The sequence below is a fragment of the Temnothorax nylanderi genome, unplaced genomic scaffold, assembly GCF_030848795.1.
Source record: "Temnothorax nylanderi isolate EJ_2023f unplaced genomic scaffold, tnyl_v1.0 TNYL_tig0393_pilon, whole genome shotgun sequence".
NCBI classification, from domain to species: Eukaryota; Metazoa; Arthropoda; class Insecta; order Hymenoptera; family Formicidae; genus Temnothorax; species Temnothorax nylanderi.
This window is the reverse complement of record NW_027249455.1, coordinates 139591-166813: the sequence shown is the minus strand read 5'-3', so window position 1 is coordinate 166813 and position 27223 is coordinate 139591. Positions and strand designations below refer to the sequence as shown.

Here is a 27223-nt window from a genome sequence, read left to right as displayed (position 1 = left end):
AGAAACTTTGCACAGAGGAAAAAATGCATTTTTTTTTATCAAAACTGACTCATCCGCCGGAATCGACGCATTTTTTCCACCGCGAGACCCCGCCGCCACCTGTCCGCGCTATCGGCAACGAGCGTCACCGCGTGAACCGCGCGTCGCGATCGCGCTCATATCGCAAAACGCCGTTATCGCAGTTCCGCCGTTTCTCTCGCTCTCTCTCGCCCTCGACGATGTGGCTCTCGCGCGTAATCGCGTTAACCGCGTGTTTTATCGCCGCGAGGTGCGTCAATCCCACGGATGAGAATTACGCACATACGATCGATTACCTGCGGAAATACGGATATCTGACCGAAGATGTGGACGCGTTTCCGGCTCAGAGACGAAACGACGTTCTTCGTAACGCCATCGAGGAATTTCAACGATACTACGGTCTGCCCGGCGATGGAACGCTCGACGACGAAACGCTGCAATTTATGCGTAAACCGCGATGTGGTTTTCAGGATATCCTGAAGCACGGAACGGCGGCGAGTCTATCGAAATGGCCGAGGACTCACCTGACGTGGGATTTTTACGTAGCCGCCAAAGAGGAGCTGAATACCGCGCGGGCCGCGTTCGACCTGTGGTCGCAACATTCGGCGTTGACGTTCAAACGCTCCGAAACGAATCCTGACATTATAATATCTTGGCGAACCCGACGTCACGGTAACACAAATATCAACGTAAACGGCCCAAATTGCTCGGCCAAATTCAACGGTCCCGGTAACGTGCTGGCCCACGCGTATCTCCCGACGAACGAAGCGGGATTCGTCTCCGAGGTGCACGTCGACGGTGACGAGCCGTGGCATATTCACGTCGGTAACAATCCCCCGAATACGTTTTCCCTGCATTTCACGCTGACGCACGAGATCGGTCACTCTCTCGGATTGCCGCACAATGAGCGCAAGACCTCGGTGATGTTCGCGTACTCGCCCGACAAGCAGTATCCGGTTAGGCTCGCGACAGATTCGACATTCTCGACATTCAACGTTTGTACGGTGAAAAACGGACGAACGCGCCCTCACAGACGCCGCCGCCGCCGCCGCCGCCGCCGCCGCCACCACCGCCACCGCGGTCACGGCCGCCGCAACCATCGCCGGACGTGTGCGCCCTTGGTCGCGTAAACGCGATATTGATTTTGGAAAATCGAATGTACATCTCGTACGGGCGTTACGTTTGGTCGATCGATCTGGACGGTAGGACGTACAATGGACCGTTAGCCCTGTCGAATCACATGAGCTTTCTTCACGACAATTACACGCGCATAGCTGCTGCCTATCAATCTCCGTCCGGTGATCTCATGGTGTTCGTAGATAATTTGGTATACATGGTTCAATATCCGGAATTTTTTCTGAGGCCAAATTGGCCGAAGACCTTGCGAGAACTCGGATTTCCCGCAGATGCGAAACTCAACGGAGCGGTAAACACCCATAGAGGCCGTTCCTTCGTCATGTACAACGGTAACTCGGTGGGCGAGATAGACGAATGTACGAAGAAAGTCGTCAGACGTACGCCTCTCGAGGCGACGTTTCCCGGAATACCGACCGGCGTGACGTCGATCTTCCGATACGTCGACGGCAATCTGTACTTCACCACTCGGACGCAGTTCTACAGATTCAACGAATTTACGAAAACCGTCACGGCCGCCGGTAAATTCGATCTACGGATGCTGAATATCGTCTGCCCTAAGACCGAACTGTTGCAGCAGTTGCGCGATCTTCTTGATCGAATCGTACGCGTCGGCGATTTAACGTCACCGGCGAGCGATTCGGACGACGACGACGACGGCGGCGGCGGCGTTTAGCTTTACGATCGCCGTATCCGCCGAAGGAAGTAGAGGACTGCGCAAATCCCCACACCACACCGCACATCGCGCGATATAAGTGAGAACTTTTCTACTTATACCGATGTGTTCCCGCCAAAGCATCAGTATCGCATCGTCAGCTGAATACGACGCGTCGAAACAGAAATCAGAAACGAACGATACTGCAACGCGCGTGCGAAATGTTCTCGACGTTGGCCGATCGACCCGCGCTGAGGGATCTTTCCCCTCGCGAGACGGATTCGGAGGTGAACGACAACGGCAAAAGACGAAGGATCGAATCGACGGATGATCATCATCAGCATCATCATCATCGGGAGTCGCGTTCCAGCTCTCACCCCCCCCCCCCAACGACGTTCGCCACCCCGTCGTCGCGCCTGCGGTGCGCATCCTGGCGACCCGTTATCCGCTGACGACGACTGGCTACAAATACTTAGCCATCGGTGTCACGGTTAAGTCACCGTGGTACGGTATACCCGCACCTTCGTACGTGGATATCGCCCTGGGAGATAAGCAAGGCAAGGAGATCTCTCTGACGCTCGATATGTGGAAAGGACTACTCGAGCGCAAACACGACATATTGGCGTGTCTGCGATCCAACCTCGTCGATGGAACCCGCCCCTCCTCGCCGATATCGATCGGAGACCTGACGCTGCGATTCGGATTGATCAACAACCTGTCGATCTTGCGTATGGAACTACCCAACGCGGCTCGTCTGGCAATGTCGCTCGCCACCCTGCTCTCGCTGTACGATTTACAATTTTGCGTCGATCGCATCGTCTCGGCACTGAGCGCGGTCACCGAGGAAGTCGACGCGAAGTATTCGCGCTATCAGGAGATAGCCGCCAACGCGATTAAGACGGGAACTTCGGCCAAGACTGCGATACTGAAAAGCGAGTTTTTCGATCCTAACAAGATCGTCGACTGTGAGATTACCGCGCTTTGTTTCAAATCCTAAACGTCACGACACACGTTTACAAATTTATATATATATATATTTATACACACAGAAACAATGTAAACGAGTATCAACGTATGTAAGTACATATTTTATTTTTCAAAATAAAAAACTACCGCTCGTACGCGGATATCTCATATATGTGTTCTCTCTCTTTCTTTTCCGTACCTATCTCGATACGATCCCGCGCTCCCTAAGTCCCCCGACTCCGCTTACTCCACGATCGTCGCGATTGCGTCATCTACGATGCGTAGGGAAGGATCGAAACAACTTTCGCACCGAGACGAACAAGAACGCAGAACGGTTATCGGGACCCGCGAAAAAGAACGGCCTTGAACACGTTCGAACGTGTTTTCGCGCGCTCACCAATCCCACCGCGCGGGGACGTCGAGAAGAGCGACCTTGAACAAGTTGGAACGAGTTTGGACGCGTTCGAACGCGCGCGATGAAAAAAAAATTATTCGCGATGACGCGCGAATCGGGGCGGATTTCCGCTCGCGGCCGATAACGCGGTCGATAACGCCGATCCGAGCGCCCTCTCGGAGCGCCCGGGAACGACGATCCCCCCCACCCCCCGTGGCACCCCTGCGGCGCGAAATTCCCCATCACCCGCCTAGGGAATTTACGTCTTCAGGTTACCGCAAGGTGGCAACACTGCGGTGCGAACTTCCCTATCACCCACCTAGGGACAGGTGTTCCCACAAAATACTCGCATCTGATTGGACAGCCTCGAGTCTTCGTACCGCGATCTGATTGGACAGCGATACACCTTTGTCCAGTTACAGGGGAATGTTTGTCCGGTTACAGGGGAAATTTCCCCTCACACCTGTCCACCTCACCCCCCCTGTTTCCCCTTGCACCTGTCCGCCCTTCACCCCCCCTCGCCCATCCCCACCTTATGCCCCCCCTCGTCCCCCTCGCCCATCTCTTATGGCGTTTCCCCCGCGTGCGCGCGTCCCCCCCCGCTTCCCCTCGGTTGCACCCGGCAGCAGCCGAGGGTACTGTTATTGGTCTACTGTTAACCAAATCGTAAACTCCCCAACGGCACGTCACATTGTCAACGCGGACAACCACGGAGAACACGCGTGACGGCGTTCCGGTGCCATAGGACCCTCGAGCAACCTAACCAAGCCGCGTTTCTCGCGAATGAGCGATAAATAGCGACAGGGGGGTTAGAAAAGCTCGCGGTGGAGCGCGACCATTTTACCGACTCGACGGCGTCCTCGCGCCGATTCCTCGACGCGCCGACGACGACGACGACGACGGCCACTACCACCACGACGACGACGACCACGACCACCACCACCACGACGACGACGACGACGATGACGATGACCACCACCGACACCACCACCACTACAACGGCGGCGACAATGACGCCGAGACGATGCGGCGAACGCTGGACGATGCGGTCGCACGCGCGACTGTCACTGACACAACGACCAACAATGACGATCTACCGCGCGCGCGGCATGTCAACTCTCGCGCGGAAATCGCGGGATCTCAGAGCCGTGCCGTGTCTCGCCGTACCTCGCCGACGTGCCGTGAGCGCGAGCGATCTCGAAAACAACGGTCCGCCATCTTTTCGGTCGGCCAAAACACCCGTTTTGCAACGATACGTGCGTACCATTTCCCTCCTACACAAACTGACGCACGTGCAAGGGAAGACAGAATCACGCTCGAGGGAAACCTAACCTGAAATCGCAGTGAGCTGAAGTCGTGCGCCCGGCGCGCCACAGTGACGAGACTAGCGGACCAGCTCCGGGTGCTTACTAGCGGATAAGCCCCAAACATAAGTTTCAGGTTTGATCGCCCACGAAATATTAGACATTAACGATAATGAAAAAACTACACTGGATTCGTGTTCAGCATGCATTACTCTTTATAATCACGTACCTCGAGATTTGGAGAGCAAATATTATTGCAGATATTACAATATTTCTACGCGCAGAAAATTTCACTTTCACCTTCCGAAAACACGTTTGCCCTCGTAAAAATCATAACACGGCAGGTAACCTGCCGAAACTCCGTTGGTCACATGGGTACCATAAGCAGCGTTTACAATGTTGATAGCGAGTTCGCACAATATACAGGTTCCGAGATATTTGATTTGGCGGATTTACCCCGTTAGCGGTCTAGCCCCGGTCTCCCCTATAATTGGAAAGACTAGTATCGTGAAACGCGATTACTTTTATAAAGTCTTGACGAAACGTTCGTTTTACGGGTAATATAACACGATATTAACGACAAATGTAGTTCGAGATTGTACCCGGGTAACGCCCGTGACCAGTTTGTAATTCGATCGTCCTTACATAATAATTGTATTCGTGTGCTAAGTGCAAATATACATTCTTGTTTTTGTTAATTCAAAACGGAATACGAAACATTTATTTAAATATTCCTCATCCTAATCCTTGACGAAATCGTTCGCGAACCGAGTAATAGTGCTTGACCTTGGCCGAGGACATTGTCATAATACGTCGCACGAAGCTGAGCAGCGGACATTTCACATCTTGGTGACAGACGGGAAGGAAGGAAGATAAGCAGCTTTCGATAATATCGTTGGCTCAGATACGTTCTACGTTCTAGCGTCAAACGTAGTGGCGACCGTTATTTCATCTCAAAGTAAGATTTAATAATATTAGACCACAAGTTCGGTCACAAACTCACTTTTCGCACGCTTAATATCCGCATTGAGCTGATTTCGAAAAAGTCTATAGGTGGCATAGCCTAGCAAACTATTAGAACACCTCGCACGCTTATACAATCGGTTTCGTTCACGGAGCCGGGTCACGAGATCCTCGGTGAGCCACCACACAGGGGGCTTCCTGATCACAAATTCTCGTATCGGAGCGTGTACATCCAGTGCTTCAAGCAAGGTCTCCGACAACACCGCACAGAGATCATCAACACCAGAACTAGTCCGGTCACCCTCTGCAATGGCCCGAATGCGCATCTGGAACGCAGAACCACCCTCGATCGACCGCAGACAGTCTCGAAACTCATCTCCATCGATACCCCTATAGCTTCGCCTTGAGACGGTACGCTCAAAATCCATGCCCGTCCTCAATGAGAGCGACAATTCAATAAGGTCATGTCCGGCTATAAATGGGCATTCAGATTTGACAAAAGCCTGGACCTTATCGCTGTCATCCACCGCCAGGACGTCAAGCCACGAGTCGGAAGTAGCCGTATGGTGTGTAGCACCCGAGCGCACAATACTCATTGACATGCTTGACATTAGTTCACGGAGGTAGCTTGCTTCATAATTAGTCGAAAGAAGGTTACAATTTAAATCACCGCCAATGATAACATTCTTGTATAAGTGCAAAACTCCCGTAAGAGCCTCTTCAAAATCATGTAAGAGAAGACCCTTTGGTCTTCTATAGACCGACGCAAACAATACAGCCTCGTCATTAGGCAAGCGAGTGTCAATAATAAGGTACTCAGGAGCATTTTTCACTCCTGCAGAAACGGCAATAACCTTGGCTTTAAGTGTGTTGTAAACATAGCAGGCAACTCCTCCACCTCTCCTACCCTCACGATCATGACGAACCAAAAAGTATCCATCCAACGCCACTAGGTCATCAGAGATGTCAGCATTAAGCCGTCTCAGACACGGAGATAATGTGATAGGAGTTTGTATTGAATTGCAGTCTGACTAGGTCAATGTGACCGCGAAGGAAGTTGGCGCTGAACTGTGCCACACGAAAATGAGAGAAAAAGAGAGAGAGAGAGAGAGAGAGAGAGAGAGAGAGAGAGAGAGAGAGAGAGAGAGAGACTTACCTCTGTAAAAAATAAAAAGGCAATCTAAAACAAATAGAAATAACCTTGAGATAAAAGTTGTACATCTCGTGAAGATTCAAAACACTATAACAAAGCAGATAGGCCGAAGGGGATAAACATGAAAATCTCATTGTGCATATTTTGGAAGCACATAAATTAAGGAACATTTTAAGACTAAAACCAATTCGCTATCTCTATTTTAACTGGTACTTTACTCTTGTATGTACGGGGTGTTCACGTTTGGGTCGGCCAAAAGGGATAAACATGAAAATCTCATTGTGCATATTTTGGGAGCACATAAATTAAGGAACATTTTAAGACTAAAACCAATTTGCTATCTGTATTTTAACTAGTACTTTATTCTTGTACGTTTGGGTCGGCCGAAGGGGATAAACACGGAAATCTCATTGTGCATATTTTGGGAGCACATAAATTGAGGAACATTTTAAGACTAAAACCAATTTGCTATCTCTATTTTAACTGGTACTTTACTCTTGTACGTACAGGGTGTTCACGTTTGGGTCGGCCAAAGGGGATAAACACGGAAATCTCATTGTGCATATTTTGGGAGCACATAAATTGAGGAACATTTTAAGACTAAAACCAATTTGCTATCTGTATTTTAACTGGTACTTTATTCTTGTACGTATGGGGTGTTTACGTTTGGGTCGGCCGAAGGGGATAAACACGGAAATCTCATTGTGCATATTTTGGGAGCACATAAATTGAGGAACATTTTAAGACTAAAACCAATTTGCTATCTCTATTTTAACTGGTACTTTACTCTTGTACGTACAGGGTGTTCACGTTTGGGTCGGCCGAAGGGGATAAACACGGAAATCTCATTATGCATATTTCGGGAGCACATAAATTGAGGAACATTTTAAGACTAAAACCAATTCGCTATCTCTATTTTAACTGATACTTTACTCTTATATCAGTAGTATACAGGGTGAGGCAATAACTATTACGACCTTAAATATATTCTAATCTATAAGGCCCAGAGAAAAATTAGTGTAACTAAAATTGTACAGTACGAAGGGGGATATCTATAGCGACAATAATTTTTGTCCAGATGGAGACACTTCGGAGATATCAAGGTCATCTTTATTATTTTAAATTGATTTGGTACATTTTTTTCCATAATATGATAGAGGAGCTGAAAACAAGTTCAGAACTCATGACACAAGATCATTGAACAAGATAAAGTAAAGAAAAAACGATTAAAAAATACATTTTTGTATTGAATGCAATTTACGTTTAAAGAAGATGTTTGAAGTGATGAAGTGATGGCCATCATTATACATGCAACACTGGATTCTTTCGATCACTGATTGGCTTGCTCTTTCTTTTAATAACGTCGGGAGTTATTGATGCACAGGCTGTAATAATCCGTTGTTGCATGTCTTGAAGTGTAGTTGATTCTTCTTTGTAGACCATGTCCTTTAGGGTTCACCATAAAAAGAAATTCAGTGGTGTCAAGTCTGGCAAACAAGCTGGCCACACTATACGACCCCTATGTCCAATCCAGTGATTGGTAAATTTTTCATTGAGTTTATTTAAGGCTCAGTCACAATGAGAGGAATAAGGAATAGGATAAAGGAATAAGGAACAAGGAATTAAACATAAGGAATTAAGAATAAAATATTACAAATTAGCTATAAGACAATTCACAATAGAGAATAAGATATAAGAATAAGATATAAGAGTGTTGTTACGAGTTTACGAGATGTGCGTTTCTTATAAAAAATAAGAGGTTATAAAATGGATAATCAACTCGATAATCAATTAATTCCGTTAATTGCTATAAATGTGCATGTTATGCTATTAGCATTAATACTAATAATTAGGAAGAAAAGAAAAATATATCATAAGAAATGGGCAAATCGACGATGGTGGGTGCATCCGATTAATGCTCGTCGTAATACGTTAGGTTATTACTGTACTTTGGTTCAAGAATTAAAAAATCATCCTGATAAGTTCTTTAACTATACAAGAATGTCATTGGTAGTATTTAATAAATTATTAAATAAAGTAACGTCACTTTTAGAAAAAACTAGCAAACGAGAAACAATTTCGCCTGAACATCGTTTAATCATAACATTAAGGTAAAAATGAAGAATTTATTAAAAATTTATTCTATTAATATGTTAAAATAATAATATATTTCTTCTTTAGATATCTGAGTACAGGAGATGAGATTTCATCGATTGCTTTACAGTTTCGTGTAGGTAAATCAACCGTTCATAACATAATTCACGAAACTACAACTGTAATAGCACACATATTAATACCTGAATATGTAAAGCCACCAAATGAAGCACAATGGAAAGAAATAAGTAAAGGCTTCTATGAAGATTGGAATATGCCTAACTGCGTGGGAGCCGTTGACGGCAAACATGTTCAAATACAGGCTCCGCCAAACAGTGGTTCCATGTGTTTTAACTATAAAAAAACTTTTAGTACAGTTTTAATGGCAGCCTGTGATCATGAATATAAATTCACATTAGTTGACATTGGCGCATATGGAAGCGAGAGTGATGGGGGAATCTTCTCAAGATCATCTTTTGGACAAGCAATAGAGAAAGAAGCATTAAGTTTACCTAAAGATAAAGTTTGCTTTCCTAAATCAAACATAAAAAGTCATTATTTTTTCGTAGGAGATGAAGCATTTAAAATATCTTGTCGTATGATGAGACCTTATCCTGGCAAAAATCTTACAGTTCAACAAAGAATATTTAATTATAGATTATCGCGAGCTAGACGAGTAATAGAAAATGCTTTCGGCATTTTAGTTTCGCGCTGGCGAATATTTAAAAAAGGAATAAATAAGAATCTTAATAACGTTGACAAAATAATTGCAGCATGTGTAGCTCTTCATAATTTTATAATGGTAAAGGAAAAAAATGAGGAAAGAAATGGAGGACAATATTTACGCAGACAATTTATTGATGCAGAAAATAATGAAGTTTTTGAAGTACATCAATGTCAGAATATTGAAAGTGGATTGAGACCATTAGCAACACATTATCATAGATCTACTGCTGAAGCATACAACCAACGTAACAACATAAGTACTTGGATGATGAATGAAGGACAAGTATCATGGCAGCTTGAATATATCTTTAGAGGACTACATGGAATTCACGAATAATATCCTCATACTACTTGCAAAAGTAAAATGTAAGTTTTATTTATGTTATAAGTCTTAAAACAACCTGTCTTCGAAGCGCGGATCTAGCTCGCGGCTGGGCTGGGTTCGAAGGAGGCGCGGAGGAACAGACGCGGGGCGAGGTTGGCAAAATGAAGCGTATTCCCAGGTGTAACAAAATAACACGGTTTTATTCGAAAACAAATATTCACGGTATTTACAACGGATTGATATGGGTTCGATAACAAATGCTCGCGATATTTACAATGGTTCGAGATGCGCGAGATACAACGATCGGTGTGCCGCGGGCGGCGCGAAGTAAAGCGCGGTGCGCACGGGGCGCGGATACGGCGGCGAGATCGCGGTAATTCGGCGTTAGGCGGCAGGATAGATCTGGCGCGAGTCCGGCCACCGAGAAGCGCTCGGTGCAGGCAGAGTACGGAGGCTCTACCCCCGAGGCAGGCTACAAGCGGTGAGATCGAGGGGAAAGGCGCGAGTCCAACCACCGAGAAGCGCTCGGTGGAGGCAGAGTGCGGGGTCTCTACCCCTGACGGAAGGCTACAAGCGTCTAGAGACGGAGCGGTATCCGGCGAGAAGCGCTCGGCGGAGGCAGAGAAGCGCTGTACCCCCGTTCGGATAGCCTTGAGTGGAAGCTGGTCGTTTATCGAGAATCGCTCGGCGAAGACAGAGTGTGCCGGAGGCGCTTTACCCTCGTTCTGACTTGCTAGAGAGATGCGGGAATTCAGGATCGGTGCGGTCGGTCGGAACGTTGATCAGGAAATCGCACATCGCCTAGCAAATGCTCGCCTTATATATGTCGCAGCCCTTTTGCGAAATCAGCCTTTTTGCAAAAAGGCTTGCCTGTTTGCAAAAAGCCGCCTTTTTGCGAAAGCATTCATTAGTTCTCAATAAGACTGACACACTTTAGACTTTTTGCAAAAAGCCTAACTAGCACCAGCCTCATTGGTTAATGATGCACGTTCTGCAATGTGGCTAACAAGACGTCTAGCCTTTTTGCATACAGCCTAAAATCTCGTCCGATTGACGAAATATTGTTTTGGTAATTATACAGTTTAGGGGCCTCACCTCAAATATCGATGAAATTATGCTCAATCGACGCGTTTTTGCACGAAACGAAAGAATCTGGCAGAAAAAAGTGTCGCTCTGCCCCGCGACGCGAGATATTAAACATTAAAGTTGACAGGAATCAGGTTGTGTGTGTGTGTGTGTGTGTGTGTGTGTGTGTGTGTGTGTGTGTGTGTGTTACGCCCAAACACCGAAATCGCTCAGTGAGCGAAAAAAACATCCACAACGCGTTGTGGACGGTGCTGATCATCCAAATACCGAAATGAGATATTTTTTCGGTGTGTGGACGTTTTTATTATTCACAACGCGATGTGTGCATTTCAGAAACGTACACGACGCGTTCTGCATAACTTGCATGTACTTTAAGTTATAAAGCGAGGTCCACGCTGCCTACCGGCGGAGGTGGGTAGTGACGCGCTTTAAAAGTATTTAAGTGTTTAAAATCACAACTTCTATAAAGCAGGGCATACACACGTGTGTGTATGTGTGTGCCCAGTACATGCGTGGGCGGGGAAATTTTGCTCCCCTGCACCCCCCTCCCCATGCATGTACTTTATAATTTCGCTTTACAACTTAGCATGTACTTTAAGTTGTAAAGCGAGTTCCACGCTTTCAACCACGGGGGGGTGCGGGGGGGGCCGAAGGCCCCCCCTTGCACCGCCTCGTCTCTGTGTGTGTGTGTGTGTCCACGCGAAACGAGGTGCCACATGGGTTCATGACGCGCTTTACAACTTAAAGTACATGCTAAGTTGTAAAGCGCGTCATGAACCCATGTGGCACCTCGTTTCGCGTGGACACACACACACACAGAGACGAGGCGGTGCGAGGGGGGGCCTTCGGCCCCCCCCGCCCCCCCCCGTGGTTGAAAGCGTGGAACTCGCTTTACAACTTAAAGTACATGCTAAGTTGTAAAGCGAAATTATAAAGTACATGCATGGGGAGGGGGGTGCAGGGGAGCAAAATTTCCCCGCCCACGCATGTACTGGGCACACACATACACACACGTGTGTATGCCCTGCTTTATAGAAGTTGTGATTTTCGTTAAAGCAGGGCACATACACACGTGTGTATGCCCTGCTTTATAGAAGTTGTGATTTTCGTTAAAGCAGGGCACACACACACGTGTGTATGCCCTGCTTTATAGAAGTTGTGATTTCCGTTAAAGCAGGGCACACATACTAAATACTTTTAAAGCGCGTCACTCTCACTCACACACACACACACACACACACACACACACACACACACGCGCGGGGGGGGGGGTGCAAGGGGGGGCCTTCGGCCTCCCCTCCCGCACCCACCTCAGCCGGTAGGCAGCGTGGAACTCGCTTTATAACTTAAAGTACATGCTAAATTGTAAAGCAAAATTATAAAGCACATGCATGGAGGGGTGCAGGGGGGCTTACATGCGTGAGCGCACGTGAGCGGGAGGGCTTTGTCAAACTAGTATAGCAAACGTAGCAGCGCCTTCGTCAATCAGACTAGGGATTTTAGGCTGTATGCAAAAAGGCTAGACGTCTTGTTAGCCACATTGCAGAACGTGCATCATTAACCAATGAGGCTGGTGCTAGTTAGGCTTTTTGCAAAAAGTCTAAAGTGTGTCAGTCTTATTGAGAACTAATGAATGCTTTCGCAAAAAGGCGGCTTTTTGCAAACAGGCTAGCCTTTTTGCAAACTGGCTGATTTCGCAAAAAGCCTGCGACATATACACGTCGCGGCGGCGTTACGCAGTGGCGGGGGTAGCGGCGGCAATCGCGAGCGTCGGGACGGTGCGGCGGGATGGTCGGTAGTTACGGCGTCCCGACGCCGCGATTGCGTTCGGCGGTCTTCGGTCGCCGTCGGCACCGCTCGGTGCCTTGCGCCGGTTGCCGCGGTAAGTCCGTTCGCGGATTTCCTAACATTACATGCTAAGCGTTAAAAATGATGTGGGCACAACGTGCCCGGTCTTCGCCCTGCGGGTGGTCGGCCGGGCGGTCTCGGCGGGATATTATGCCGGAACGATGCAGTTTTCGGGGTGCATCGTTACAGTCTTATCTTTATTTTTAATCATTAGAAGTCATGTGTTCTATTACAACAGACATAAGTTTCGTGCGTAATTGTGATTTCTTTGGTTCTTTGGCAGCTTGTAATTCTGTTAATACCATATTAGCCATTGCGTGATCTCTCGTTTCACCTTCTTTGCCTATATATTTATCTGTTAGTTTTGTAAGAGTGTAACGGCCTGACTTTAATCGAACGCGGACTGGTGCGTTGGATCGGGAGTTCGATGACAGGCCCAGAGACAATAAGCAAGTGGTAGTTTACACGGAAGATTTATTCCAGAGATTACATGAGTGGCGGAACGCGGTATATTACATATAATCGCGGGACGCGATACCCGACAACGGTCGGTAGGAAACGCGGTATATCGCACGGCGGATTTCGGCGGGACGCGGCTTACAATTACATAAGTGACGGAACGCGGTATATTACATATAATCGCGGGACGCGGTACAAGACAACGGTCGGTAGGAAACGCGGTATGTTACATGAGTGGCGGAACGCGGTATATTACATATAAGCGCGGGACGCGGTACACGACAAGGGTCGGTAGGAAACGCGGTATATAAGTGCGGAGCGCGGTAGGTTACCGCGGGCGGGCGTGCATATGCCCTCGGTGCGGTGCCGGAGTACGGAGCGCGATGACGCAGGAGTGCGGAGTCCCGGGGTCACGGCGGTGAGAACCCTCGCGACGAGGCCGAGCACGCTCGACCTCGTTGGGCCGTGGCCGTCGGGGGCAAGTGGGCTGGAGCTCGGGGACGCTTGAGAACACTCACTCGAGGCCCACACTCTGGACCTCGTTTAGCGCGTCGCCCTAGGATATGGTGGGTAGGCTTCGTCAGGAACAGGCGGATTGCCGTGGTATAGACGAAGTGCCGTCTCGCCGCGCGTGCCGGCTTATATACCGCTCGGCGCGGCGAGTCCGGCAGGAGGGAGGCCGATCGTCAGGCGCGCCGCGTGGTGGTGGGAGCGGCGCGATCCCGCGCGTTTGTCTTCGGCCCCCGCCGGCGCTCGTCGGCGCCGTGCGGGAAGGCACCGGTGCGGCGGGTTTCCCGCGCACACGGTGCGTTTTGAAAGATTTAAAAAATTGGGCGCACCGCGCCCTGTCCTCGCCCGACGGAGGACGGTCGGACGGCATCCGGCGGGTGGTGGCCGGGAACGATGCCTTATTAAAGGGCGCATCGTTACAAGAGAAGAAGATGCTGTATGAAAAACTTGCACCAATTTATCATCTTTTTGTGTATTAGGTTTATGCAACCAAGTTGATTTTGATGAAGGTGATAGCGATGGAGAAGGTTGTATCAACTTTGGTGAAGGCGATGGAGAAGGTCGTATTAAGTTTGGAGAAGGCGATGGAGAAGGTCGTATCAACTTTAGTGAAGGGCGATGGAGAAGGTTGAATCAAATTTTTTGATCGTGAAACATCTTGTATCGTCGAACTGCATAATGATTGTTCTGAGGTGTTTGAGAATGTATTTGCTTCTAATAATGATGAATCCTGCAAAGAATTTTTTCTTATATAAAAAAATAATATTAAAATAAATACTATATATTACATTAATATTTTAATACATATATTACATTAGTTTTGTCTCCAAATGTAGTCTTATTTGTATCCCATTCTGATGTTTTTTCTGCTTCAGTCTGCATAAATTATAACAAATGTATTTGTACTCCAATAAAAATAATAAAACTTATACTTATAAATTATCAATCAAGTTATCAATACTTACATATTCATTAAAATCGAAAACCATGCTTTCTTCATCTTTTTTCTGTTCATCTGTGGTTGATTCTTCTAAATTGATGATATTATTCAGAGAAAAGTTCGAAAATGTGCTGAAATATTACATAAAACACAAATTTAATTTAATTGCGATAAGTAATTGTAATCAAACACATACATACAACTTAAAAACGCTATTTTGTAAAAATGTTCTAATATAATTTAAAGTAATCTAACAATAATAATTAAAAATTTTAACTTTGCTTACTTTCTTCTACGCATATGTTCGCTCAAAAAAGTCATTGAGTCATATAATTTTCATTTTTTTCTTTGTACTTTTTGGCTTCCGCTTCTAGTCTCAAAATCCTGTTTTTGTCGTTCTTTGGAATAATATTGCCGTAATCGTTCCTATCGTTTCTTACAGCTTTCCGCTATAAAGGTTAAGTTAGGTTGTAACCGGACGGTACGGGTTGAGCCCGATTCCAGCGGATAATGTTCCTATCGAACGGTTGCCACTCGGTTTGACCTTCGACTACCGAGAAGGTAAGTTCGCTTCAACGCCCCGATTCTTAACAAGACGCTAATATTTTTTCTTTCTTTCAGATCGATGTCCTCGATGGATCACCGTTGCTGCTGCCCGTCTCCAGATCCTCGCCTATTCGCATACTGGATAATGGTAAGTATCGCTAATAACTTAGCCACTAACTCCTTTTCTCTGTTTCAGATTGGCCTCCAGGATGGATCACCGTTGCTGCTACCCGTCTCCGGATCCTCGCACTATCGCATACCGGATGAAGGTAAGTCTCGATAATTTATTTTAATTATGTACTAATACTCTTCTTCTGTTTCAGGTTCCCGCCCAGGATGGATCGTCGCTGCTGCTAAACGTCTCCGGATCCTCGCTTCATATCGCATACCGGATCGCCGCTGGACAACGCGGGATCATCGCCAAAGGACAAGGTAAGTAGAAGGTAAGTATAATTAATTTTATAATTAATATTGAGACTTTGTTTCAGAATTAATCACTTTTTAATTGCAGATCATCATTTTAACGCTACAGGCCGTTTCACAATTATCATAAAGGTGCTTCACAATGATGGTATTGCGCCTCGGTGTGGATCGCGCTTTTTCGGTAAAAGTTGCACAATCAGTTAATTTGCGTGTCTCGGCTTATTAGCTTTGTCGATACAATGCTTTTCTTCAAGATAATTAATTTCGTCAGAGTGCTCGATGCCTCGTGACTCTCACTCCAAGATCACGCGATACATGCGTGATTATCACTCTATCCTCCAATGTTCGTGCGCACAATTAACGCGGGAGTATCCGGTTGTTTTATACAAAGAATAACGCTGTCCGTACAATATTCCGTATCCGCGTAACCCAATGTTCGCGGTTGTCATATACTTGATATGCACTTCCGATTGTTAACAATGTATCCGAATTTCAACTCGACGTTTTCGGCTAACACTCGATTGCATTTGGCAACTCGGTGCCCCTCGCTATTGTTAAACGAGTTATTTTACGCGATAGTACGCGGGAGTTCCCGGTTGTTAAGTATAAGGCTGAGTTTCCACTGAGCGCGTCACGCGTCGCGTCGTCCGTCGCGTCACGATGCGACGCGACGAAAGTTTGAAGCAGCGTCGTTCTTAATTCACACTGAACGCGTCGCGACAAATCAACGCGACGCATGAGCAGCCCCAACATAACCTAATATTTGTCGTTGACGCCCCAAGTGCTCGAACTGCTGAAAGTTGAGTCAAGTCAAAGAGATACCGGCTGTAGCTGTATCGAGGAGAATCGAATTACTGATTCGACCAGAGTGGATCAGGCTTGTTGAATTCGCCAGCTCGCAAGCCGGAATAGTCGAATTATTGAGCCAAAGTGTTCTCGTCAATGTAATGTGTCGTCTCCGTACGCTTCGTCGAGCCGAATAGAGCAGTGCAAAGCTTGATAGACTTCTGAGAGGGTTATTGATATTAGGTTACATTGTGCCTGTTCATGCGTTGCGTTATTTGGCGCGACGCGTTCAGTATAAATAAGAACAATTGTTTGTGGAATTATGGAGGCCTACCGACAGCGTTGGCGAATGAAAATTATTGCCATGATGCTACTACATAGACGAATCAAACTTGTCGATGAAGCCCGTGATGAAGCCCATCGAAGGATTCACCGATTCTGGGAACGTCTCATACTTCAAACTAAACGAACTCATGGAAACTGGGAACATTTGATACAGGAGCTTCGCTTATATGATCATGAAACCTACTTCAATTTTATGAGAATGACACCACAAACTTTTGAGGAGATTCTTTCTTTGGTTGGATCACAACTTATACGACAAACTACAAATTTTCGAGAGCCAATATGTGCAGAAGCTCGATTATCGTTAACAATTCGGTAAGTTATGAAATACTTAACTTTTTGGTTACGATTTCCTGGATTCTTTTATTAATATTTTTTTTAATCATTAAAATATGTTGCTGGATGGCCTTCAAGGGTTTCGACATCACCTCAAAGGCCATCCAGCAAAGTAATATCGTATTTCCAATTATTATTTTTAATTATTATTATTACATATTTATATAAATTAGTGGATGGCCCTCTCAAGGGCACCAAATTCTTCTTGAAGGCCATCCTGCAAAGCGATATTAAGTCCAATCACTTTGCAGCAGCATTCTCTCAAAATTCAAGGATAAGCACTGCAGTTTAGAATTGAGTGGCACAGATAATAATACAGTACTATTATAACTACCTTATGATGGTGGATATAGTCAGATATTTTATATGCATCATCTTCATATAATTTTAAAGAGAACTTGTTAAAATTCATATCAACTTGGTTAAGATCCATTCCAAATAAAAAGTAATTCCACTTATGCAAAAACGTTTTATACTCTGATATATTCTTCGATTTTAGATTAGCGTTTTAGATACAATTCCTTTTTAAATATAAAGCTCCCAGGTAATTACCTTAAGTTGCTAGCTTTAACCTCATTCTTTAAATCAATAAAATTGATGTTTTGTTCATTTTATTAGAAATTAATTCAGATTTTTTATATAATAAAATTACGTGAACAAATTATGGCATATACTAACCTTATCGATATTACCGAAAATTTTGTAAAAAGGTTTTCAAGTTAATAAAATATATTTAAATAAATTCCCTGGGAATCTTTTAGATACTTGGCTACTGGAGATTCCCTGAAATCAATAGCTTTGGCCTTCAGAATTGGGGCAGCTACTGCATCTAAAATAATTCGAGAGACGTGCAGAACGATATGGGATAGCATGCAGCAAGAATTCTTCACGCCCTCTCAAGAAAATTGGTTACACGTTCATAACGAATTTGCACTACGTTGGAACTTTCCACACTGTATTGGCGCATTGGACGGGAAGCATGTTGTCATCACAGTAAGTTAAAATTTTATCATAGACAATATGACTACTATTTGATATTAAGGTTTAGTAATTTCTGTTTGAACAAATACGTAAACATTTAAAGTAATTACTGTTTGAATAAATACGTGTTATTTATTTAAATTCTATTTTTACCCTATCCCTTAAATCTATTTCTTTAGGAGTAAAAACATTTGTGTAAATCCTGAGTTTAATTAGGTGAAATTAACACGATCCCCCGGTGACTTGTAAATTAAATTGTCTTTAAATGCAAAAAATAGATCTCTTAACTTTACATACATTTTTTAGTAAAAAAAAATCGTGCAATATTGCGGCTTATACAGTTCTTACACGTAGTTGTGCAAATGTCTTTATGTTGCTAAACATTAAAGTACTATTTATCTTTAATTACTGTCAGTTAATGCACGACAGTTTAAACTAAAATTAGTACTAAATTCTAAAAATTTAGTACTAATTTGACAACTAAATCGCAGTAATAACAAATACACAAGTAATGTCAAACGTCCTAATTTCCTACGCTATGTGTGCACAAATTTTCAGCTCCAAAACTTAAAATTTACACGCGTTAAAGCCTCGTCTACAATGGCCGTAACAGTAAGGCGTAAAGGTTGTAACAGGTTGTAAGACGTAATCATTAGGTTATATTTCCATGAAAGTGGGTTGTAAACAAGGTTGTAAGTAAGAGGATTTATTTTATACAGACGTAACAGTAGATTTGTAAGACTTAAGACGCAATTATAAGAATTTGTTTTTAATAAAGTAGGTTGTAAGTATCGTAATAAGGTTAGGATAGTGAAATGAAAAATTTTCATTTCTTGCGTTCTACATCCTACGTTGAACCAATCAGAGTGAATTATATAAAATTAGAAGCGTCTCATTCGCCTATACTACGATTTTGTACACCCAATAAATAAAATTTATTAAGTACTGGCGGTTCTATTCGAATCACATTGTATGTACTTATTTTTGGGTGCTACTAGTGCTAGAGAAGAAGGTTTTCTATCTATTAGCGATGTCAGAAGACGAACAATTTGAAGATTCTGAACAATATGAAGATGAACAGGATGATAGAGAACTCATTACATGGGTTAAAGTCAATTCTTTTTTGTATAATAAATCGGAAAAACTTTATAGTAATAATGAAGTGAAGAACTCAGCTTGGGATGCTATTGGTAATAACTTGACGAACAAAAAAACAGGTATTAAAATAAACTACTTGCAAAATAATTAATCAATGACTTAATAAATTATTAATGTTAAATGTTAAATGAGGTTATGTATGTAAATAGGTCCTGAGGCTGAGCATAGATTTTTTCAATTGCGACAACGGTTCGGAAGAGAAAGAAAAAAAGTTGTTCAATCTCAGCCTCGATCAGGTGCTGGAACTAGCCAGCCAACATATTCATCTAAATGGATTCTTTACAATGACTTGATGTTTCTGGCAGATGTGATAAAACATCGAAAGTAAATATGCCTTATTACGATACTTACGATTTATTTTATCAGAATTAAATCCTTATAATTTCTTTCTTTTCGTATTACTCTAGATTTTATAAAAATACACTAATCTTTTGTAACTTTTTTTATATTTAGAACTACTACTAATTATAAAAAGAAACATCCAAAGTCTCAAACAATACAACAAGTGCCAAAGTCTCAAGCAATACAACAGGTGAACTTGCCTGCATCTCTAAATTTAGCTTCTAAATCAAATTCTTCATCAAGCTTGTGGAATGAAGAATTGAGTATTAATTCACCTGGTAAATGTTTTCAAAATTTTGTAATTTTTAATTTTGAAAAAAAAATCTAATTAAGGACTTTGGCATTTTTTTGTTCTTTACACAAGTCTTATTTAATATTTCAGATGATGTTCTCGAATGTTCAAATATGTCTGACAATGAGTCGTCTTTATCAGCTTTGCAAACACCTCAAAGCTCATCGCAATCTGTTGGACGTTCTTCGTTTGCAGTCTCTTCAAATATGTCTGACAATGAGTCTTTATCAGCTTTGCAAACACCTCAAGGCTCATCGCAATCTGTTGGACGTTCTTCGTTTGCAGTCTCTGATAGTAGTAGAATAGCTTCCTTAAAAAAAATAGCTATTACTCGTGAAAAGCGTGTTCCAGAGTTAGATTCCTTTGCCAAACGAAAAAAGCAGGATATGGATAAATTCAATCAATCAATAAGTAAACAATCACAATCTTTAACTGCTTTGGCACAAAAAGTGGAGAGTGCAATTTCAGTTCATACTACACCATCTGAACCTCAAGTTACAGACTCTTTAAATTCACTTCGACCTGATATAAGAGCTATGTTGAGTGTCATAGCATTTTCTTTGCAAAAACTTTCTGAGTCAAAACAATTGGATTTTCTAATTACCATCATACAATTATTAAAACAACATACTGATGGTGATGCAACAACGCAAGATGGATAAAAAATTCTCAAAAACTTTTATTTTACGTAAAATATTTCTTTATTTAAAATAATTTATTTACAACAAAATCATTAATTTTTGTTGCACATTACTTTTAAAAAAAATTACATTGAAAGAAAATTATTAACAGTCATTTATTTTTGTTGCACATTATTTTCAAAGTTAACATATAAATATTCAAGTTACTTTTATAAACTACAATAATTATTAAATGTCTAAAGATTTTTATTTAATGCAAAATATTTTTTATTAACAAAAATGCTTTTTATAACAAAGCCATTGTGTTGCTCTTTTTTTCTAAATAATATACAACAAAATGTTGATATTAAAATCTCTGAAGGCTTTTTGGAATTGCTGCTTGAGCATGGCCAGTAGATGATACAAGAATATACTCTTTCAAATCATTCCGTAAGTCTAAAGAAAAAGATCTAGCTTTATTAGGTCCTATTTTTGGCAATTCTTTAGTCACTTTTTTATGTAAAATCCTTTAACGAGAAGAAAACCTTATCAATTTTCACAACTATACACAATTGTGTTTAACTTACATTATAAGGATTTAAATTACTTGTATTAACTATAATAATTATTAACTGTTCAAATAAAAACTTTTATTTTATGCTAAATATTTAAAACTAAAGGAAAGAAACAAAATCAGTAATTTTTGTTGCGCATTATTTTTAAAGATATTATTTTATTATTCAAAGACATTATAATATACATAAGTATTCATTTTATTTTTAAAGCTACAAAAAATTACAGCTTTTTTAAATGTATCTCGTAATAATTGCTATAAATTATGGGTAACATTATATATACAATGTTCTTTTAAGTCTTTGTACTTTATAATTATAAATTATTTTTATCAAAATAAAATAACCTTATTTTGCCGTTTTAAATAAGTTTTTGTAACCTATCCAATAACATATAAAAAACATATTCTTAATAAGTTTTAACAAAAAACTTTGTTCTATCTTATACATAGAAAATTATATTTGCAAGTGTAACTTTTAATACTTTTAGAAATAAGAACATTATTAAGTAATAATACGACTGTGTAAAATTATTAATTTTTAACTGATTATTTTGTATAACATTCATAGTTTTAACTATATACTGACATAAGAGGTTACATAAACACTACGTACACCAGTGTTATTATAATATCGTTTTAATAGCGTTTATTATAATATCGTATGTCAGTAAATGAAAAATAGTAAGTATACCACAATAGTACGTTAAACAGGTGGGTTGATATTTAGACCTCTAAATGCTCTTTGAAATTGCCGTGGTGCTTGAGTATGGCCAGTACGTGATATAAAGTACTCTTTTAAATAATTACGTAAGCCCAAAGAATAAGATCCAGCTCTGTTAGGTCCTACTCTTGATAACTGTTTGAAATATTGTTCAGCCCCTATATTATGCCATCGATCTTCAAGACGTCCTTCCTCATGATCCTCTGAATGAAGCCATTCACACCAAGAATATTGGTCACTGTTATTACCACTCATGGCAAAATTGTGCAAGCATACAAGTGCTTTACAAATCTTTTCTGCATTTTGTACTGAGCAACTAATTCTTCTATGTAGAATCCTCCAACGAGAAGTAAGAATACCAAAAGCGTTCTCTATACACAATCGTGCTCGACTTAATCGGTAATTAAATATTCGCTCTTCATTCGTTAACCTGTTTACCTTTTTTGGCTAAGGACGCATTAGGTATGGTTTCAAAGGAAATGCTTCGTCAGCAACTATAATATAAGGAAATGGAATATCTCTTCCTGGTAAAGGTGTAGGTTCTGGTAAGTCTGCTGCATTGTTTTCTAAATCAGCAGCAAAGTTTGTCTTGCTCCATACACCACCATCACTTATGGATCCTAAAAGGAATTATATTTTTTGTTAAGCAGGACATCATACACATAATTTTTAGATATAAATATATATATAAATATAAATATACACACATATATATAAGCTGTGTATGTATATATAAATAAAAGATATATTTACCAAATTGACCAATGTCAACCCAAGTGAATTTGTAATTGGCATCACACAAAGCCATAAGAACTATGCTAAAATATTTTTTATAGTTATAGAATTCCGATCCTGAGCATGGCGGTGCTTGTATTTCCATATGACGACCGTCAAGCGCTCCTATGCAATTTGGAAATTGCCACTTAAGTAAGAACTCCTCACTTTTCTTCTTCCATTCCTCAGAATTCAAAATAGGCAAAACAATAGGTTGAAGAGCTAGCCATATAGCATGGCACACTTCTGGTAAAATTTTGTGTACTGTTGATCTTCCCACACAATATTCTAGATGTTTAGTTACAACGCTATCCCCTTGAGCAAGATATCTGCAAAAGAAAAAAAAACTATCAAGAGTGAATTAAAACAAGAGTAGTACTATCATTGATTTAATTTAACTACTTACGTTAAAGTTATGACCAGTTTTATTTCAGGTGACAAAGGTTTTCGATTGCTGTACTTAGTAAGATATGGAGTTGTTAACTCCAGTAAAATTTTATACTGTTCTGGGCAAAGTCGCGTGTACATAAAAAATTCTTCGTGATCAGTTAATTTTATTTCGCGAAATAGGTTAGACACAAAACCTTGACGTTTCCTTCTATTGATTGGTCTCACCCACCAACGTCTGCTTTTGACTTTTTGTATCCGATACGTTAATATTTGAAGTACAATGCTTTGATGCCAATATAACATAAAATGTATTATAAGGTTTAATTTCTGTAAATCCATTTTTGACACGCACGCAGGCATATTTGAACGATTATGTACACTGTCTTGTTGGTGTTGTTGCAATCAATGCAGGATTGTCGAATCTAGAAAGTATACGCATCATCATTATAGTTATATACTATACGTGGATTAAAATTACATATAAATCTAACATATACAATCATACCTGATAAATATAGGTAACTTTGAGCCCATTATAAGTAATCGTAGGATAAGCAGGCTAACTGTAACAAGTGTAAGAGCAGTCAAACCTTTTGTACACTCGCCTGACCATGCAGGTTAAATTTTATTGCCACCAAAAACTGACTTTAGTGCTAAGAAAATATCCCACGCCCTAACCTGAATAAAATTGCAACCATTAGCATAATCTTATCATATAGAACACGTTCCACAGAATGAATGTAGTACATCGAATGAGTTTTACCTTCTGTACAATAAAATTTTCATACACCCTGTAGATCTTTTGCTTTTGCAACATTTAGTACATGTGATTAAAGCTGTCAGGTAAAATAAGGAGGACAAAGTTTCTGCCCTACCAACTACACCTGTGACACGTGCAGCCGTATTTACCAATGACAATTATTTGTGATAATAATTAAAAAGTCTCTATTCTTGTTACATATTGCTTCTGTGTGTATAGAATGCATCAAAAAATAAAGATAACACAAAACTTGCTGCTTCTGGCAGAAACATGAAACAGATCCTGTAAGCACACTTTTGTGGCAGACTCCATATTCTCTTTCTCCATTGGTCCATCTTATGGTTTATGTCTTACTGCCATTGTAGACAGTATGGTTTCAAGACTAAAATCTTTGTGACCTACGACTAAATATTACAGCCTTACAACCTTACTGCTACGGTCATTGTAGACGATGCTTAAGGCCATTGCACGTAACAAAGATTTAGCCATAATCGTAAGGCCGTAAGAAAATAAACCAATCACAGTCGATTATTCTCCTCGCGCTCGAAGAATAATCGAGTGTGATTGGTCTATCTTCTTATGGTCTTACAATTACAACTAAAATTTTGTTACGTGCAATGGCCTTTAGTGTTTACGGACATTTTTCAAAAAATGCTTCGTATTTTTATTTTTTTGAAGGCTCCAGCGCATTCTGGATCATCATTTTACAACTACAAAGGACAACACAGTCTTGTGCTAATGGCCTTGGTATCGGCAGATTATAAGTTTTTAATGGTAGATATAGGAGCTCAAGGTCGCCATAGTGACGGTGGTATTTTTAAAAACTCTGAGATTGGCCATCGATTCAATGAAGGGCTAATGAATTTACCTCCTCTATCTATTATTGAGCACACACTCAATCACTTCCATTCGTAATAGTAGCAGACGAAACTTTTCAATTAAACTCATTTACTATGAGACCTTACCCAGGGCGAAATATAACTGCAGAAAGACGAATATTCAACTATAGATTGTCCAGAGCACGAAGAGTTGTTGAGAATGCTTTTGGTATCATGGTAGCACGATGGAGAATCTACCAGAAGCCCATGAACACATCGCTGGCTACCGAAGGAATTGTGCAAGCTACCATTTGCCTTCACAATTTTATGATGACGAGAGATCATTATTGTGACGACAGCTTTGCTGATCGTGTGAATCATAATAATATCGTGGCGAACGGTGCGTGGCGAGAGAATATACTAGTAATAGGTGCAATTCAAAATTATCGAGATGCCGGTTCAAACAAGTGTTTGAGACAAGCAGCTGAGATCCGAGACAGATTTACAAAGTATTATATGACCGAAGGAGCTGTACCCTGGCAATGGGAAATGTTACAAAAATAAAACGAGTATTAAACATATAATCTCCAAATATATTTATTAAAATAAATGTATCAATGCTAACATATTACTCTATGCACAGCCTGCAATCTCTTAAAATAATATCATTTTAGACTATTCTATAAAAAAAAAAATATTGCAGTACTTACAAGGGAACGGTCGGGGGTTTCCGAGACCGATTTGGATGCGCTTTGGATATGTTGTTGAGCATCAAAAAATATTAGACTCGTATTTTTTTTTTGCGGCTTATCTCGACGTTTAGGGGTTGAAACAACCCCTCGAAAATAACGGATTTTATAGTTTTTAGCGAATATCTTCGAAAATATAAGGCGTATGAAAAAAAGTTTGGTACAAAAGGTTTATGGCTTTTTGTGCTCTTTACAATGGCGTAATCAGATTTTTCAAATTTGTCACATTTTTTAATTTAACCCCACCCCCACCTATTATTTTTGCCAAATATAACAATTTTTCCAACGCAAATTTAAGAGCGTCAAATGCCAAATACATCCATGTGTATTTTTATTATGATACCATTATTAGATTTTGGCAAGACGAGATGATATGTGGTATAGGCGTCGCGCTGTAGGTAGGTGTTGCGTTATTTCTGTTCAAGTTGCGCCGTACGCTTAAAAATTTCCATTTCAACTCCGGGATGACCGAAAGCGCTGATGCGAAGGCCAGCGCAAGGCTATTTCGAGAGTCCTGGACTAGCAACGGAATGTAGACTCCGATATTATAAATACCACCGCCGAATTGTAAGATCGAGCGGGCAGTCGCAAATTTGAACGTGCGTCACATTAACCGCTACAATAATACACTATCCCAATTATAACTCCGGGACAACCGAAAGCGCTGATGCGAAGGTCAGCACTAGGCGCTGACAGCGAGGAGTTTACGCTATTTCGATAGCGTTAGCACGAAAATAAATAAGCAGGAAGTCCGGAAGGTTATATGGAGTAGGGGAAAGCCTTCGCGCGTTCTGAAGGAAGGCACGGACGGACGGCAGATAGATTTGAGTCGCTGAGCGAGAAGTACATAACATAATTTGGAGAGAGAGAGAGAATCATAGGTGCGTGCGAGATATATAGATATAGAGAGATAGATCGGTCGAAAAGCCTTGCGGTAAAGTAACGAGGGAATGTTTTCGGACTATATGTATATTTATTAAAATAAAGGACTGTCGTTATATTGAATCACAAGATCGTACACATCTATATATCGAGTGCCATTTCTTATGGAATATCAAGGTGTCATGGAGTTCCTCGATGATCGATTGCAACTGTGAATATCGGAGTGCCGCGTCCGCGTTGCTTTTCTTTACCTGAAACACACAAATGCAATAAGATGATTAATATAAAGATTCAATATTTTTTTATTGGAAAAACGAATAACTTACCAATATTCTTCTTCTTCTTCTTCAAAATCGTCCTCCATTTCAAATAGTCGACGTAAGCCGAAGATATCTACGTCGCCGGAAGTTTCCCAAATTTCGTCATTATTCTCTTGGTCCATAGTCCGGAACCAGCGGACCCAACGCTGCTGCGCCAAATTTATAAACCCACGGATTTCTATTTCGTGCATATATATATAGCGCTGAAAACAGATTAGACAAAAATTAAAAAAATGTTAAATCTATGAAAATATTCATACATACCTGATTGTGAGGAATCCAAACCCTCACCATATTTCTGATTCGTATCTCGTGCACGGGCACATTGTCCACCCATATCCACTGTTATAATAAAAGAATGGTTAATTTAAAAATATTTTTAATATACAATTATGTGTATTATACGTACTCCTGTGGCGGGATAAAGGATTTCTATGTAATCCTCAATTCTGTACATTCTTTCTTAAATTCTGTCCATTCTTCCATGCTGCTTTATTCTTTGTCACGTAACTACCGGCTCAACTGACTGCAAAGGCTGAGCCAGAGATCAATGTCGACTCCGACATCAAGAGACACGGTAGTGTCTCGCGCCAAGTTATAAATACCGCCGAATTGTAAGATCACAAAACATAATCTGAACGTCACATTAACCGCTACAATAATATACTATCCCGGTAAAGGTGCCAATTCATGAGACGCTGAAAATGAGCGTCAACAAGGTGAACGTGGGTGGTTTCGCTTTGACGCTAGCGTCAAAGAAATGAAGTTGAATTTGTTTAATATTCAGCGTCGTCACTGAATCGACGTTAATCGTCCCAGTACAATCAAACA

At 41.6% G+C, this 27223-nt stretch overlaps 1 protein-coding gene and 2 pseudogenes across 1 annotated transcript; 2 read left to right on the top strand and 1 right to left on the bottom strand.

Moving 5' to 3' along the window:
• The first annotated feature begins 218 nt into the window (after positions 1-218).
• Positions 219-1828, top strand: LOC139782172 (matrix metalloproteinase-27-like). The gene is made up of 2 exons (XM_071721143.1): positions 219-1017; positions 1293-1828. The coding sequence occupies exons 1-2, from the start codon at positions 219-221 to the stop codon at positions 1826-1828; spliced, it is 1335 nt and encodes a 444-aa protein (XP_071577244.1).
• A 14869-nt stretch (positions 1829-16697) lies between these two features.
• Positions 16698-25044, top strand: LOC139782171 (uncharacterized; annotated as a pseudogene).
• LOC139782175 (uncharacterized) lies at positions 21682-22579 on the bottom strand (annotated as a pseudogene).
• Positions 25045-27223: the final 2179 nt, after the last annotated feature.